General features: G+C 35.3%; 2 protein-coding genes across 4 annotated transcripts; both read right to left on the bottom strand.

Annotated features, from left to right (window-relative positions):
• Positions 1 to 6: 6 nt before the first annotated feature.
• Positions 7 to 11,617, bottom strand: LOC102579128 (E3 ubiquitin-protein ligase BRE1-like 2). 3 transcript variants are annotated; one of them, XM_015311674.1, is made up of 20 exons: positions 11,566 to 11,617; positions 11,245 to 11,368; positions 7,136 to 7,297; positions 6,946 to 7,033; positions 6,591 to 6,821; positions 6,269 to 6,436; positions 5,659 to 5,852; positions 5,499 to 5,582; positions 5,267 to 5,386; positions 5,001 to 5,187; positions 4,762 to 4,922; positions 4,332 to 4,403; positions 4,171 to 4,247; positions 3,488 to 3,682; positions 1,939 to 2,011; positions 1,779 to 1,865; positions 1,528 to 1,665; positions 1,243 to 1,445; positions 957 to 1,119; positions 7 to 314 (listed from the first exon to the last, which is right to left on the bottom strand). In XM_015311674.1, exons 2-20 carry the CDS (start codon positions 11,359 to 11,361, stop codon positions 183 to 185), a joined length of 2,652 nt encoding a protein of 883 aa, XP_015167160.1. In that variant the 5' UTR covers positions 11,362 to 11,368; positions 11,566 to 11,617; the 3' UTR covers positions 7 to 182. The 3 variants fall into 3 exon arrangements, with proteins under 3 accessions (XP_015167160.1, XP_006354162.1, XP_006354163.1); XM_006354100.2 differs by lacking the exon at positions 11,566 to 11,617 and having other exon boundaries at positions 11,245 to 11,558; XM_006354101.2 differs by lacking the exons at positions 11,245 to 11,368; positions 11,566 to 11,617 and having other exon boundaries at positions 6,946 to 7,029; positions 7,136 to 7,225.
• Positions 11,618 to 13,460: 1,843 nt separating this feature from the next.
• On the bottom strand, positions 13,461 to 14,710 carry LOC102579654 (transmembrane protein 45A-like). Its single transcript, XM_006354102.2, has one exon. It carries the CDS (start codon positions 14,603 to 14,605, stop codon positions 13,652 to 13,654), a length of 954 nt encoding a protein of 317 aa, XP_006354164.1. The 5' UTR covers positions 14,606 to 14,710; the 3' UTR covers positions 13,461 to 13,651.
• Positions 14,711 to 14,790: the final 80 nt, after the last annotated feature.

Consider the following 14,790-nt stretch of genomic DNA (forward strand, 5'->3'; position numbering starts at 1 on the left):
GGGACAGAGAAAAAATGGGTGCACCCCAATTCAAAAGAAAGGGGGGAAGGTAAGAACAAAAGCTAGCACTTGGTTCTTCACATGGGTATAAATTCTTGACCCTAGTAAGGCTTATCGAACGACACCCTCAGAGAACGCGCTAATGTACATGTTTAGCGAGCTGCGAGCTGACCGAGTTTTGGTCAGATTTTCACAAAACGAATGTCGCTTTGCCCAAAAGCAGTTCCACAAGCAGGACACTTGCGATGACGGATCTCTAAATTTCTCTGGATGCATGGATTGCAGAACAGATGATAACATTTTGTGATTACGACCTGCCAAATAATTTAACAACAAAATCAGGGTCAGGGTCGTTTGTAGCTCATAAATAATTAACCAAACTCTATACCTACAAGAGAAGCCACTTATAACTTTACAAAACCCATATGGCCTTAAACTTCATAAATAGAAAAGGTTGCTCCTAGAGTCTAGATGGAACAAGAGGCGGGCATCTGTAAACCAAATATTCACAAAAAATAAACCCTCCCAGAGAGACACCCTGCTCTTGCTTTCAACCTTTATTTCTAAATAGAGAAGGGAACCTATATTTTTGGTAGGTAATGATATTTTGTAATTAGTAAAACAGCACTAGGACGGTGCGTAAAATATTATGCCGTGTGAAAAGCCCCGATGATCATATCTAACATGGAATCTACATCATTTACAAAGGCCATGTTGCACTGAAGCTAGCAAAAAAATACAATTTTGTTTAAGGCTATTATGTTGCTAATGTTTTCTTTCAAAAAAGTCAATAGTTTCTTTATGCCCAAATTGCCCACCAAATAAACATGGAAGCAAGAATCATTTTTTTTTTTAAAATTAAATGGAAGCAAGAATCTTTTATTCCTGAATTCTTCAAAATGTTCAACCAGAAACGATTACCCACTTCGGAAGCAAAAAAGAATGCATGAACATACCTCTTTTGGCCGATCAAGACACACTCCACATTTGAGAATAGCCTTGGAATCATTGATTTCATCCTGCAGTCTTTGTACTGCAGCCTCCCCACTTGCAGAAGTTAACTCATCAACAGTATTACTCAACTCCACTAGCTCTTCATCAAGCTTCTTTTTCTCACTCCTAGATGACAAAAATTCATGAGCAGGAACATTCTACAACGAGAAATACATGCACAGGCTAAATTCCAACACACTGCTGAATGTGCATGACAACAAAACTACCTAAGGTTAAAAAGAATATCACCTTTCAGTTTCCCGTTCCATCTGAATTTCATCCAGCTTTCTGTGGAGCTGTTCATATTCCTTCTCGGCAGAGAAAGCAGCAGACCTCAGCCACTTCAATTCCTTTTCCGCATCTCCCGATTCCCGCTTTGTAGTTTCCAGGAGGAGTGCAAGATGTCTATCTTCTTGGGTATAACTTAAAGCTTCCGTAATGTGAACTTTCATCTGCAACATAACGATCATGGCTGAGAAAAACAAACAATTCCAAATTAGACCTTTTACATGACAAAAAGAGGCAGAAGGCTACCTGGTCTTCACTTTGAGTTATCCTCATTTTCAGAGATTCAAGTGATGTTTTAGACTGTTGAAGTTGTGCTGTTGATACCTTCTTCCGAGAGAGAAGGAAGCTTTGTTCCTGCTTTATCTTCACGCTCTCAGAAACTAACTGCATTTAAAATCCAAAAGTAAATATGAATACAAGTCAACTGCATCACTTCCTATTAATAGCCACTGGAACAGGACAGTCATTGCAATCAAAGGAAATGTGATAATAGAGACCTTTATGTTATAATCATCCCTCTCCGCCAACTGCTGGAGAAGATGTTGATTCTGCGTCTGCATATCTTCATAGGCTTGACCAATCGTCTAAAATGTAAATGGATCAGATGAATGGCAGAAGTGATGCACTAAATTGTAACAAATGCAGTCAGGTGAGTACCTCAATCTCAGATATATAGGTTTCAGCCTCCCCTTCTTTTATTTTTATCGCCTCTGTTAGCTCTAAAACACCCCTGCAGTAAGACTTTTATAATTACAGGATAAAAAGAAGTATCTCTAATACATAGAAGATCATTATAAGATTTTAAGTAGATGATGCACACTGGATAAAGCATATAGATACATGTCGACATTCAGTTCAAACAATTTTGGAAGTGTGCCAGCAGCAGATATATGGAATAGTCAATAAATTCCACTAAAATAGAAGATCTACATGACTAAATCTCTTTTTGATGTGGCATTAAGAAAAACCAAACAGAAGATATCTTGTTCTTCATTCTCAAGAGGAGTACATCAATAAGATTGTCCTTCCATATAGATCGTGTGTACTAACCACCATATATCATACAACTAACGAAAAGTTTCTCCACCTAATTTGATAAAGAACTCAAGACCATGTCACAGACAGGTCGTAAATGGTTTAATTGAATCTCAGGCTCCTTTTTTTTAGATAAAGGTAACTGTGTATTCGCAATAGGCTCATCAAACAAATGATGAGCATAGGTCACTTACAATCTCATTAGAGCATGTCAAAACTATCCTATGGGTGATCACAAATTTCCTATGAAATCAACAAAAAAGTTCTATACCCCCCCCCCCCCCCCCCCCCCCCCCCCCCAACCACCCCCCCCCCCCCCCCCCATATTTTGTTTACACCAGAAATACAAAAGGCTAAGGCAATTCATTCTAATCTTCCGGACGTTGTTTCTCTTATCCTCAAAACATTTTGCATTTCTTTCTTTCCATAGAGTCCACCAAATGCAAGCTGGGATTAACTCCCACCAATCTTCACCAGAATCTCTTCTTCCTATCTCCTCCCAGGCTCCTTAATATAGATATTGATCAGAAAAGAGTTTCGCAAAGAACTCAGATCTCTGTTAACCAAAAAGAAAAAAAAAAACCTAAACTCAGATATCTGAGTCCTCACAACTACTTCCAATAGTATGCCCATATAACTATTCAAGGATTTCCAAATGACATACTGCCTCGGCAGTTACATTAGAAATTTTTGACAACTGTCCTAATATATTTTAGACTAGGGCATTTCTGAATAAATGTGGTGTCAGAGCTAGCTCATCTCAACTAATTTCACAGTGTACCTACTACCTCCCACCAGCACAAGTACTAGTAACTCTGTCCATTAAAGTTTAGACATATAGGAAGAAATCACCTAGTTTTCTTGTCTCTGCTGGGATTTGAATCTGAAACCCACTTCATTGACCGCTAGGTCACAACCTTGGGTGCTTCTACTAGCGCATTTGAAGGATGGATTCAACTTAATGCAAGCACATATCGTAACAACAAACAACCACTACAGAATCAATCAAGAATAGAAGGCACTGAATAGACTGGCCAATTGTTGTTAGTGCTGCAAGGGAGCACAAGATTCATTTCAAATAAGTACATTTCTAGACATTTCAGAAAAACAAAAAAATACACAAAAATGATCATAATTCATAAGTTTAGAAGCAAGTATCAGAGAAAAAAACCTGTCAGAAGCATCCAGTTCAGCCCTTAGTTCTGCAATTTCTGCCTCAGCAGCAGAAAGCCTCTGCTGACAAGCAGACTCAGCTTCATTAGCAGATTTCACTCTCAATTCTAGATCATGTTCATTCAGAGCAGCTCTCAAAATTTCAGCTTGCGAGTGAGCTCTTCTCTCTGACTCTCTAATTTCCGATATATCTCTAGCAAAAAGGTCAAAAGTTTTATTATGAATACAAGAGACAATCAATCAAGTGAAAAAAATCTCTCTTCGTTTTTTTGATAACCAAGAAATCCCCAACAGCCAGTCAGCGCGCTATTCAAAAAAACTTGGTGGATAACCAGCCCGCCCCTCTACCCTCCTACAACACTGCACGTGGACAAAATGGAAACCAATCTTGGCAACATTCCATATGTTTGGTTCTCATATGTTCCCATGAAGTCGCTTCATTACCCACTCAATAATTCAGAATATTTATTTCTTGTAAAATTTGACAGCCAAAAGAACACTAGAACATATAACACAACACACACACACATACACATATTCACATGTATATATACATAGACTAATGAGTCGAAACTTCAAGTGCACTTGAAATTTATGTACATGAAAATAAAAATAATTAGAACCTGCAATACTAGTATTTATACAAGTTTAAATCCTAAGAAGTGCAATAAATTAAAATACCTGTTATCATAAATTTGCTGGCCAAGCATTTCCAAAAAGATTTCACGTTCCTGTTTGTCCCTCTGCATCTTCTCAGCCTGCAAGAAGACTCGGGCACATAACTTTTACTGAAAAGGACAGACCTTGGTAACAAACAAGCAAAGGTCTGCTGAAAAACTTACAAGTTCCTTTAGTGTTCGGATCTCTCCAGTCTGGTGAGCACATTTACCGATCAAGTTTTTGTGCTCAATAACCTACAGCAATAAGTGTTACATATTTCTGAATTAGAAACGGAATCACTTGAAATAAATCTGCCTTGATGTTCTCTATTATTTCAGTTTCCCTTTTTTGGGGTTCTCGGGGAGGGGACAAGGAAAACCACAGAGAAGTGGGGTTAATAGTATTGACCTTTCACTAGGGACACTTTGCTAATACCTACCCACCACCAAAAAATAAAAAATGCTCACTGGTGTGGTTGGGAAAAGATCCTCCATTAGTTTTCAGTGTCCAAACAACACTCGAACCCCATTCTTCCTAGTTGAGAAAATGAATTCCTATTTATTAACAAAGAAATAATCAGATATAAATTATATTACGGCACCAAGACTCAACCTTTCTTCCTACAGAAGTTTCCAGTGACTGTCTTTCTTCCCGTAAAGAAACAGCTTCTTGAGCTGTCTCCTTCCAACGATTCAGCTGAACTTCCATCATTCCTATTTCTTTAGATAAAGCAGAGCCCATTATCTGAAACTCCTCTTTAATGTCTTTCCTTCCTGCAAAAGTCAACCTTCTCTAAGCAGATTATTACATAAATTTTACCAACTAAAAATCTGACTTGAAAATACACCAACCTGAATCTTGAATAGCTTCTTCCATTTTGATTTCCAGCTCATTCTTTTCAATTATGAATCGGTGCATGTGATGCTCCAATTCCTCAATCCTTGACTCGGAGTTATCAACTGCTTTCTTTGCTGCGTCCACAGCCTCTGCTTTTAGAACCAGTTCTTTCTCTCTTCGTCCGATGAAAGACCTGTCAGCCTGAATTTAATTTTAAGCAAAGACAACATGCTAGAATACAATCGAACCACAATGATACATGAAAAGTATGTAGCTTAACCTGCAGAGAGTCTGCCAGAGCTTTGTATCGTTCTGCCTCAGAACTCCAATGGTGAAGTTGATCATTGCATAAGGTATAAGCACGAGATGAATACACATATCTATCGTCCTTTAGTTCATTCTATACGGGCAGAAAATCAAAATTTAGCCTCACGACATATGGAAACACTTGACCATATAATTTCAAAGAAAGTTTTAAATTTTACTGATTACAGGAAACACTTATTGAAAACCTGAAGATCTTGCAACTGCTTTGACAAATGTAGATTGTCTTCCTGGGCATCTTGAAGCTCAGAGAGGCGGTCCTCTTTCAGTATCTGCAATCAAAACCATCATTTCTAAACGGCCATCATCACACAGGCAAAACACCAGGGTGAGTAACAGTAACAGTACCTTTGCCTCTTCTATAGACTCCTTCAGTTCCCGCACACCTTTTGTTCGGTCTGTATGCTTCTCAGGTGACATACTCCCATTAACTGCACTTGAAATTGTTTCCTGCCCCCCACATGCCACATCTTTCTGCATTTTCAAAGTAACTAGTTTCCTTCTGCTGTCTTCAAGTTCTGTCATGCTTTCCTCCAGCTCACCTTTTACCATTACCAATTAACACATATTCAAGGGACAGAGGCAGTTTCTCAAAAGACGTTAGTCAATACAGATAGGGCACATCCATGTCATCATATGCCATGCCTTAAGATAAACACTACATCTCCAATTTGAACATCCATTTATCAAACACAAATCAATTTGATATCAAAGTTGAACTCTAATTCCCAATACTGACTGTACTAAATATCTTAAACAAGGTACATGTAAGAGATGAAAAAAGATATGCACATCCATCCCGTCATACACAACAGTTAACGCTAGACATTACAAACCAACTCGGACAGCCACATATGTATCCCCCAGAATTTAATATTGATGTTGATCTCAAACACAGAACACGGTTTGTACTTGAGAGATCTCATACTGTGTTCATGGAAATAAATGTTGCAAATACCTTCAAGACGTTTTAACTCAGATTGATCTGCTGACTGCCTTTGATTACAAGCTTCAATTGCATCGGCATATTCTTTGTGTTTCAAATGAAGAACATCAATCACTTGATGGAGATAATTAGCCTCTTCTTTCATCATATCATCAATCTTACTGAGAATAATGACAGCATCTGAAAATCTCAATGATAAAATAATCAGATTAAACCTGATACAAGCACAGTAACAAAGTAAATTCCAAAGGCAACTAACACTTGCAATGTAATTCGAGAATAAAGAGGGAGGGAGAAAAGTAGGACAATATCAAGGTCTTTCCAGGTTCCCAACCTTCTGCAGATGTCTTTCCTTCCAAAAGATGAGCAAAATTTTCGGTTTTAATTCGCTGAGCATCAATGGCATTTTCCAATGATTTCATCAACTCAAGAGTAGAAGAGTGACGCAGATCAAGAGCTTCTCTGATATTCACAATGGATACATCATTGACATTGCCTGGAATGGCATTGGTTTTCAACACCCTACACAGGAATATCTCCTCCGCAGGACATGATGGAATCGAACCTAAATGTTTTTAGAAATAATCAACGATTTATTCTCACTACAATGTAAAAGAGCTAATTTTTTCTACATTGAACTTTCAGGATAATACAGAAACCCAAATTCACTTATGCTTCTAAAAGCCAACCTCCAGAATAATCTTGATGATCCAAGCTTTGCAGAGAAATTTGGTCCGCCATACTGCGTGCCCCAAGGATAATCAGATCATCATCTAGCTACACGGAGTTATTAAAAGACCATCAAAACAGCGCAAATCACAAGTTAGGCTATTTTGGCCATTCAGACACCAAACTATTAGGATAAGCAAAGAAGTTTACCTGATTCCAGATCCGATTTAATGTAACCAAGAAGTCATCATAAGAAGCTTGTTTGTCCCTTAATTCTTTTATGTTGGCTTCAAGATCGTGCAACTTATGCTTCTGTGCATCTAACTGCTGTACTAGTTTCTGATTTTGATGCTGGAGAACTGCAGCATCAACCTGCCAAAAAGAGAAACTCAAACTATCATCCAATTTTAACAAGTTGTTACATTTTTGGAACCCATTCTATACCTACAGTCCATCCACATATACAAAGACAATAGAAACTCTCAATAACATTATTTCCAAATTAAATATCATGTATTCTGTGCATCAAGAGTTATTTATTTTCTTAAGCAGAAGCAGAGAAGAAAAATTGTAAATCAGGCTAAAAAAGATAATAAAGAACAAGATATAATTTAGCAAAAACAAATTCAACCACCGACACAGATTACTTTTTTCTTTTTCTTAATGGTGGTGTCGGACCAGCTTGAGCGCACCGCACCAATACTGATTACTTATCTACAACAGTGAGATTTTACTCTTAAAGATTTGCTACTTACCTTTCTTATATTGAGATCCACGACTCAAAACAAACATATGTTAACCAGTAGTCGTAATTGGTAAATGCAAAAGTGAGAATGGTTCTTCTCTGCGTTACACAAACGGACATATATATGCACTGTCATATTTTGGCAACAGATCCATCTGGAGGAAACTGAATCCGCGCAAGATTCCAACATTGAAGTCCTTGCTAATTTTATATTTAAATAAAAAAAAATTGGCAGGTGAATCATTGTTTGACATTTCTAGGAAGATCATTCAAAAGCTAACCAAGACTAGTTATTTTACTGTCACACTCGTTAAGAGATTTAGTAAGTTTTGTGCTTGCAAGGAATTGAGTTGTGCCCCATCAAAAAATTAACTAAAAAACAAGGAAACATAAAAGGCATTTAAATAATTAAAGGACATTGTAAGCTAAATTTTCCTTAAAAGGTAGATGTTCAAATCAAAATCAACCTGCACCCAAAGGTGTGGCCCAGTGGTCAGTGAAGTGGGTTGAGCATCATGACGTCTTAGGTTCAAATCTCAACAGAGACAAAACACTAGGAGATTTCTTCCCATCTGTTCTAGCCTTGGTGGATAGAGTTACCTAATACCTATTGCTAGTGAGAGATAGCGGGTATTAAGTGGAATTATTGAGGTGCACGCAAATTGACCCGGACACAACGGTTATTAAAAAAAAATCAAAACCAACCCATCCACAGATTTCCCGAGTTAAAATTCAACATAAACTTTGGGAGGAAAATTTCATATCTAAAGTATGCTCAACCTCAAACTCGTTACAACCAAAAAAACTATAATCCTTTCTCCTATGTGGACAGTTGTCCACTTTCCTCCTCTACCGACCTTCTAGATAACTATGCCAATCAAAAAAATTATTTATTAACATGGACGTCGTACTTAGTTACCTACATATGTTAACACAAAAGAATAGGTAGCATGGGAAATAACAGTAACCCTTGTGCCAAACATCCCCAGCTACATAAAAATTCACACGAGCTGCCATTCATTAGGAGTGAGAATCTGACCATTGATATCCAGAACTTAATCCACTTCCACCACCTATTCCTAAATCTAATCTTCAATATTATACTCCCTATTTACATAATCAACGGCCTTCTCAATGTCCAATTTGCACAAGAACTTCAGCTCTCCCCCCTTCCTTCCTGTGAAGAGTCCCACGTCAAACTTTTAGGGATGGGTGGTCTCTTTAGTATGGTTCGAGAAATCCTCACCTCTTGAGCTATCTTTTGAGGGTAAGTTTCGCCCAAGTCCATTTCTTTAATATGGTATAAGAGCATGACCCATCCCACTTCTCATTTTTCGATGCTTGGCCCCATATTAAATTGCACACGCTTCAGATATTCAGCCTTGAGCATGGAGAAGGGTGTGAAAAGTCCCACATCAATCTTTTAAGGAATGGGTGGTCTCTTTAATATAGCTTGAGTTGTCCTCACCTCTTGAGCTAACTTTTGAGGTTGAGTTAGGCTCAAGGTCCATTTCTTTAACACTTCCAAAGTCGACCACTTTGTTTGCCACTCCCATTCCTTCCACAAATGCATTCGAAGAGGTAGCCATAGCCTTGTCCAACATTTTTTTAGTCTACTAGAAAGCGCCTTAGAAATTTTATTATAGATGTTTCACACTAGACTTATTAGCTAAGTTGCTCGGACTCTTAACTTACGGTGTCGCACCCCTATCGACACAACATGGGGTGATTGTGGGTGTGGGATCCATACCGGATTCTGGCGCCGCTAAATCAGTTTCAGAAACTGCACACTGTGTTTCAGACCAGACTGGTAATTGTCAAACATATCTAGAGGTGATTCACGTTTTGAGACAAGAAACTTGAGGACAGTAAGTTTGAGAGAAAAAAGGACAAGGAAGAACATGCCACGAGAGGAAGAAGCAACATAAGAAGATCAACTTCCATCAACAACACCCATCTTTACTTGAAGTTCTTTACATGCTCTTTCTTTAAGACAGTAGAAAAGGCAAACTCAATCACTTTGTACCTTTTGCATCTGCTTGACACCATCAAAGAATCTATTTACTTCAATAAATAAACAAATTATTAAAAAAAAAAGTAGGTAGAACAATGCAAATTCTTTTTTGGCAATTTGAACCTATTGCCGTATTAAGCAACTAGTAAATGATGGCATGAAATAGTCTAAAAGTGAATCCGCATAAGATTAAAAATATTTGCATCTTACAAAAAAGAAGTATGTAAAATTAAACAGCATGTAAGATCCTTTATTAGTAAGTTACCAGTTTCAAAAAAAAAAAAAAGATCCTTTATTAGCTATTACTCCGTATTCACCCCACCACATTAACAGATTAACCTAAGACTTCAGTTGTATCTAATTCATCGAAACTTCTTACCATAAAATAAAGTGATACATTTCATAAATCTTTTAACAGAAATTCACTTTGTGGTGCTAGAGTATTAGCAATAGATTTATATAAATGGTGAGGGGAATAAATAGTATGACCATACCATCTGATATTAATAACATGCCTAAACATTTAAAGGCATATTGGAAAGCACAACCACAACCGCTCAAAAAGGATTTCTTTTATAAGAAAAAAAAAGGTATATCAGGGATGGGTTTTTCTCTCTCGGGGAATCTTAGAGGGTGTTTTGATTGACTTATTTAAAGTGTTATTGACTTTTAAGCTCTACTTCTTCTAGTGTTTGAAAAAGATAAAAAGTTTTTTAAGCACTTACTTTTCGGCCAAAAAGGTATAAAAATAAGCTAAAAGCCAAAAGATAGATATTCTCAACTTATGACTTTTAGCTTATAAGCTATTTCAAGAAGTCAATCTAAACACCCTCTAAGTAGCTCAGTTAGTTGTCTACTTGAAATCCCATCTTGTCAGTGAGGGTTTCGATTCCCCAACTTGTAATCCCCTCCTCATTTCCCCTTCCCTTACCCCAAACTTTCAAAAGAAAAGTTTTTTTCTCTCTCTCTTCCAGTAATGACCAGCTTGCGCTATTCCAGTGAATACATGCATCATGTCACCAAGACCTGTACTAGGCAACTCTACCCACCAAGGCTAACGGAGATGGGAAAAGATCACACCTTCCAACTCTATTGAAGTTACGACCTTGACATGTGCTTTTCATCACTTGCCCTCTACAGCAAATAGTACCCAACTGATCATCCATGCAACAAAAATAACAAAAGCATCACCTTGAACAATCTTTCCTCAAGATCACACCTTTATAGCTCATAAACCCCTAATTTTAGGTTTTATGACAAAAAAAACACAAACTTCCCTTTTCATAGCATAATTCACCACACTCCAATTCAGCCATAAAACTGAAAGCCAGTCAGATCAACAAGCCCTTTACATCAAAATTAAAGCTAAATATCAACAAACTAAATAAAAAAACAAATAAAAATTATTCCTTATATGCTAAAATAGATAGAGCAGTACATAAAAAGGGTCATTTCTTCTTTCAACTATTAAACCCTAAAACACATAAGTACAAAAAATAACTTCAATTACACATAAAAAAATTGGGGCAAATTGAGAGGCATTAAAGAAACTAATCTTACATCTTTGTTATCTGAAAAAGTTTTCGAATGGCGAGCCATGGTGGGTGAGGAAAACACAGAGTTGAGATGAGGACGCTTCTTCTGAGGCTCATCAGATGCAGCAGCAGAGTTCTCCATTTTATATCTTTGATACGAATTTCATCAACACAATTCCAAAAAAAAAAACTTCAAAATTCTCTAAATTCTTGAAATCAAAGTAAAAAAATTCGAGAAAAAACCCAAAAAAATGGTAAAACTCAATTAAGAGAACAAAACCCAGAAAGGGGAGAAGTGGGGTGGGGTTGTTTAAGGGGGTGGGGGATTTGAAGAGGAGAAGTTCACTGAAAATGGAGAAATTGTGTTGTCTGTGTGTGTCGATGAGAGAGAAAGCTAAAAAATTTAAGAAAACTTTTGTAATATTTGGGGATTTTTTGGGCCATAAAAGATTTGATTTTGGGCTTTTTTTGAAAAATATAGAGTTATTGGGCCTAAATTTTTAATTTTTTTTCCTAATTTGGAATATTTCACGAGTAGGATCTGAGCTGTAAGGCTGAAAGCTATTTTGTTTTGAAAAACTTTTCCATTAATACTTTTTTTAAATGTAGTTTAAGATTTTGACATATTAAAAAAGATATTTAATAGTATTTAATCATGATGATTTTTTTTTAATTAGATTACCATTTATATCCCCTCAAATTTCCTATATCTTTAATTAGATTTTTTTTTATCATTTCTAATATTGAGCAAGGATATAAAAAATTAACAATATTTAATACTTACTTTAAATAATGTTGAAAGAGATTGTTGGAAGTTACCTCTAGGGATAGAATTATCAAAAGTCAAAAGTTCTTTGAATTCATTACTTGATTTGTGTAAATTTAAAATAACTTGTTTTTCTAGAAAATCTCGAGTTTGGTATTTATTTTGGGGTCGATTAATCGAATTGATGCTGAAAAGTTTATTTTAAGGAGTTATCTTTTCCTAAAACTAATTTCACGTTTAAGACTCAAATTCAAAAAATCTATGATTGAGGATGAAAGAATACTTATTACTTTATGATAACTTATTTTTGCTTAATCAGGAGTCTCATTTTAAAAGTTGTTGTTTATAAAAAATATACTTTTGAATATAAATCTAAATTAATCTTTAGTTAGCCCCCGAAAAATATCAAATATTCTAAACGAAAAATAGAAAAGACACGTAAAAACTTACAACATGGACTAACTTCTTCTAGGTTCTTTCCATTAATTGAGAAATAAATCTTGGCCACACATTTTTAAGAAAAATTCAACAGAATCAGACTATTAATTATGGTTAAAAACCTTCTAAATTAAGCATTATTTTTTTTGCGATTTTTTTATCTTAACTATTCATTATTTTATCTACCTATTTATTTAACTTATTATTTTTTGTATTAAAATACACCTCGATGTTGAGTTGATTATATATTTGTATTCGACATGTGTAGATCAATTCAGTATCGAGGTATGTTCTAATACAAAGAAAGTAGTAGTTGAGGTAAGAAAGGTGATAATTTTGATACATAAATAAACAATGGATAGGTAAGGTATGAAATTTAAAAGATATAATAGTTTAGTGTGTGTTTTACCATTAGCTTTTTTAATTTAATGAATTTTCACGTGACATTTTAATTCAGACCAAAGCGGATACCATACATGGAGTGAGAAACAAAAAAACGTCAATAAATATACCCAAGTCATTCAATCTATTAATTCTGATAGGCTTCGTTCACCCTTATTCCATTGATAGGATAGATATGATTCATTCACTTATAATAAAGAACTCGAATTCAATATCATAATTCCTAGTTTGAAAAATAAAATAAAAATACTTATTCTATTCTTGATTTCCTTCACTATCATTCATCCTCATTCCACAATACTAATAATTCTGCAAAATAATAAAACTTTCACAAAATAAAAGTGTGTAACTGAAAATTCGAATATAATGGGTACATGATTTCCATAATAAATAAACTAAATAAGAAACCTCTAATTACAAATTATACAACTTCCCTAACTATACTAATTTTTTCTTAACACCTATAATTATGCCCCCTTTGACAAGCTACCAATACAAACCACACAAATATTGAACCAAATTCCCTCTTTTTTTTTTGGTTCTTTTTTTATTTCACAAAGCCAACAATTATCTTATTGTGGCATTAATTAATTAAAACAAAAACAATAAAACAAATAAATTAACAAACACCCTTACCTAACCAAATCTTTATTTTTGTACAAATACCTTTCTCCTCACTAAAAAATAGAAATTACTGACAGAATCGATATATTAGAAACTCGATGAAAATGTTATCATGAATCAAATTTCAATGATTTTCTCAATTAGAAGTCCATCAAGAAATTTCCATCTTTAATAGTGTTATCAATTATCGTTTCTCTCATTTTCATCTTTCCATACTTGATGTAGACACGAATAATTTTCCTGTTTCAAGAAACCTATTTGATTCAACACCATTTTTGCTACTCTTTTGAGCCTCAACATCCTCCAAATCATCTTCTATTTCCTCAAAATTGCTATTTAAAGATTGGTACTCAATTTTCTCTTGGAAAATCTTAATTAAAATCAAGTAAAGGGTGACACAAAATATTGTGATCCCAACTATATACCAACTAAATTGTATATTCACTAAAGCTTTTGCCCTTTCAAGTGCTTCATCATTTTCACATCTAACCACTTTATGACCTTCTTCAAAGTTGATAAAACAACCTTTTGGGATGAATTTTGGTGTCCAAAGCATAAACCCCATAACCATAAGCCAAATCCCTTGGAACATAATGCTATAAGACCTCACAAAACTATTCAAGAAACTCTTAGGAAATTGAATTCCCAAAAGGGTAGTGGCTAAACACACAAAAATGGCTATTTGTAAAAGCCAATGGTATTGTCCTTCAACTCCCATATGGTCACTAGAGTGAAGATGGAAAAGCAAAAGTTGTTGACTAAAAGCAATAGCTCCAAGTAATTGTGTCATCCCATGTTTTGTTTGGGGTTGAAGTGTAACTTTGTCAAAGATTATGGTGAAAAGTGCATACACAAAGAAAGTTAAGGAGATGTTTGAATGTTCAAAATTGTGTAGATGGTTAGAAGGGATAGTTCCATCAATATCTAAAGGTTGGTGTTTTTTTGGACCAATAAAAAGTTCCATTGAAATTGAAGCCAAACAACTCCCCATAATCAAGAAAAGTTCTAAGTACCTAATTCTTGAAGTTGGGAACCAAGGCAAAGAAGTGTATGATTTTGGATGTAAAACATGTAATCTAATATGATTAATCAAATGCCAAATACCAATTAAAAAAAAGCCAAATCCTGGTGCTACATGTCCCACTAAAGTGCCCATTTTTGCAAATTCTTAGCTTAGCTAAAATTGCAAATATAACCCCTTGAATAAATATAGAGATGGAAATTTGTCTTGCAAAAATTGCAAAATATAACCACTTTTATTTCTTCTAGATTTTGGAAAAAATAGAGATGGAAAAGAGAGGGAAAAGAAAATGAGCTATATAAAGAGTTTGTGTAGGGTTG

Source organism: Solanum tuberosum, unplaced genomic scaffold (genome assembly GCF_000226075.1).
Source record: "Solanum tuberosum cultivar DM 1-3 516 R44 unplaced genomic scaffold, SolTub_3.0 scf00172, whole genome shotgun sequence".
NCBI classification, from domain to species: Eukaryota; Viridiplantae; Streptophyta; class Magnoliopsida; order Solanales; family Solanaceae; genus Solanum; species Solanum tuberosum.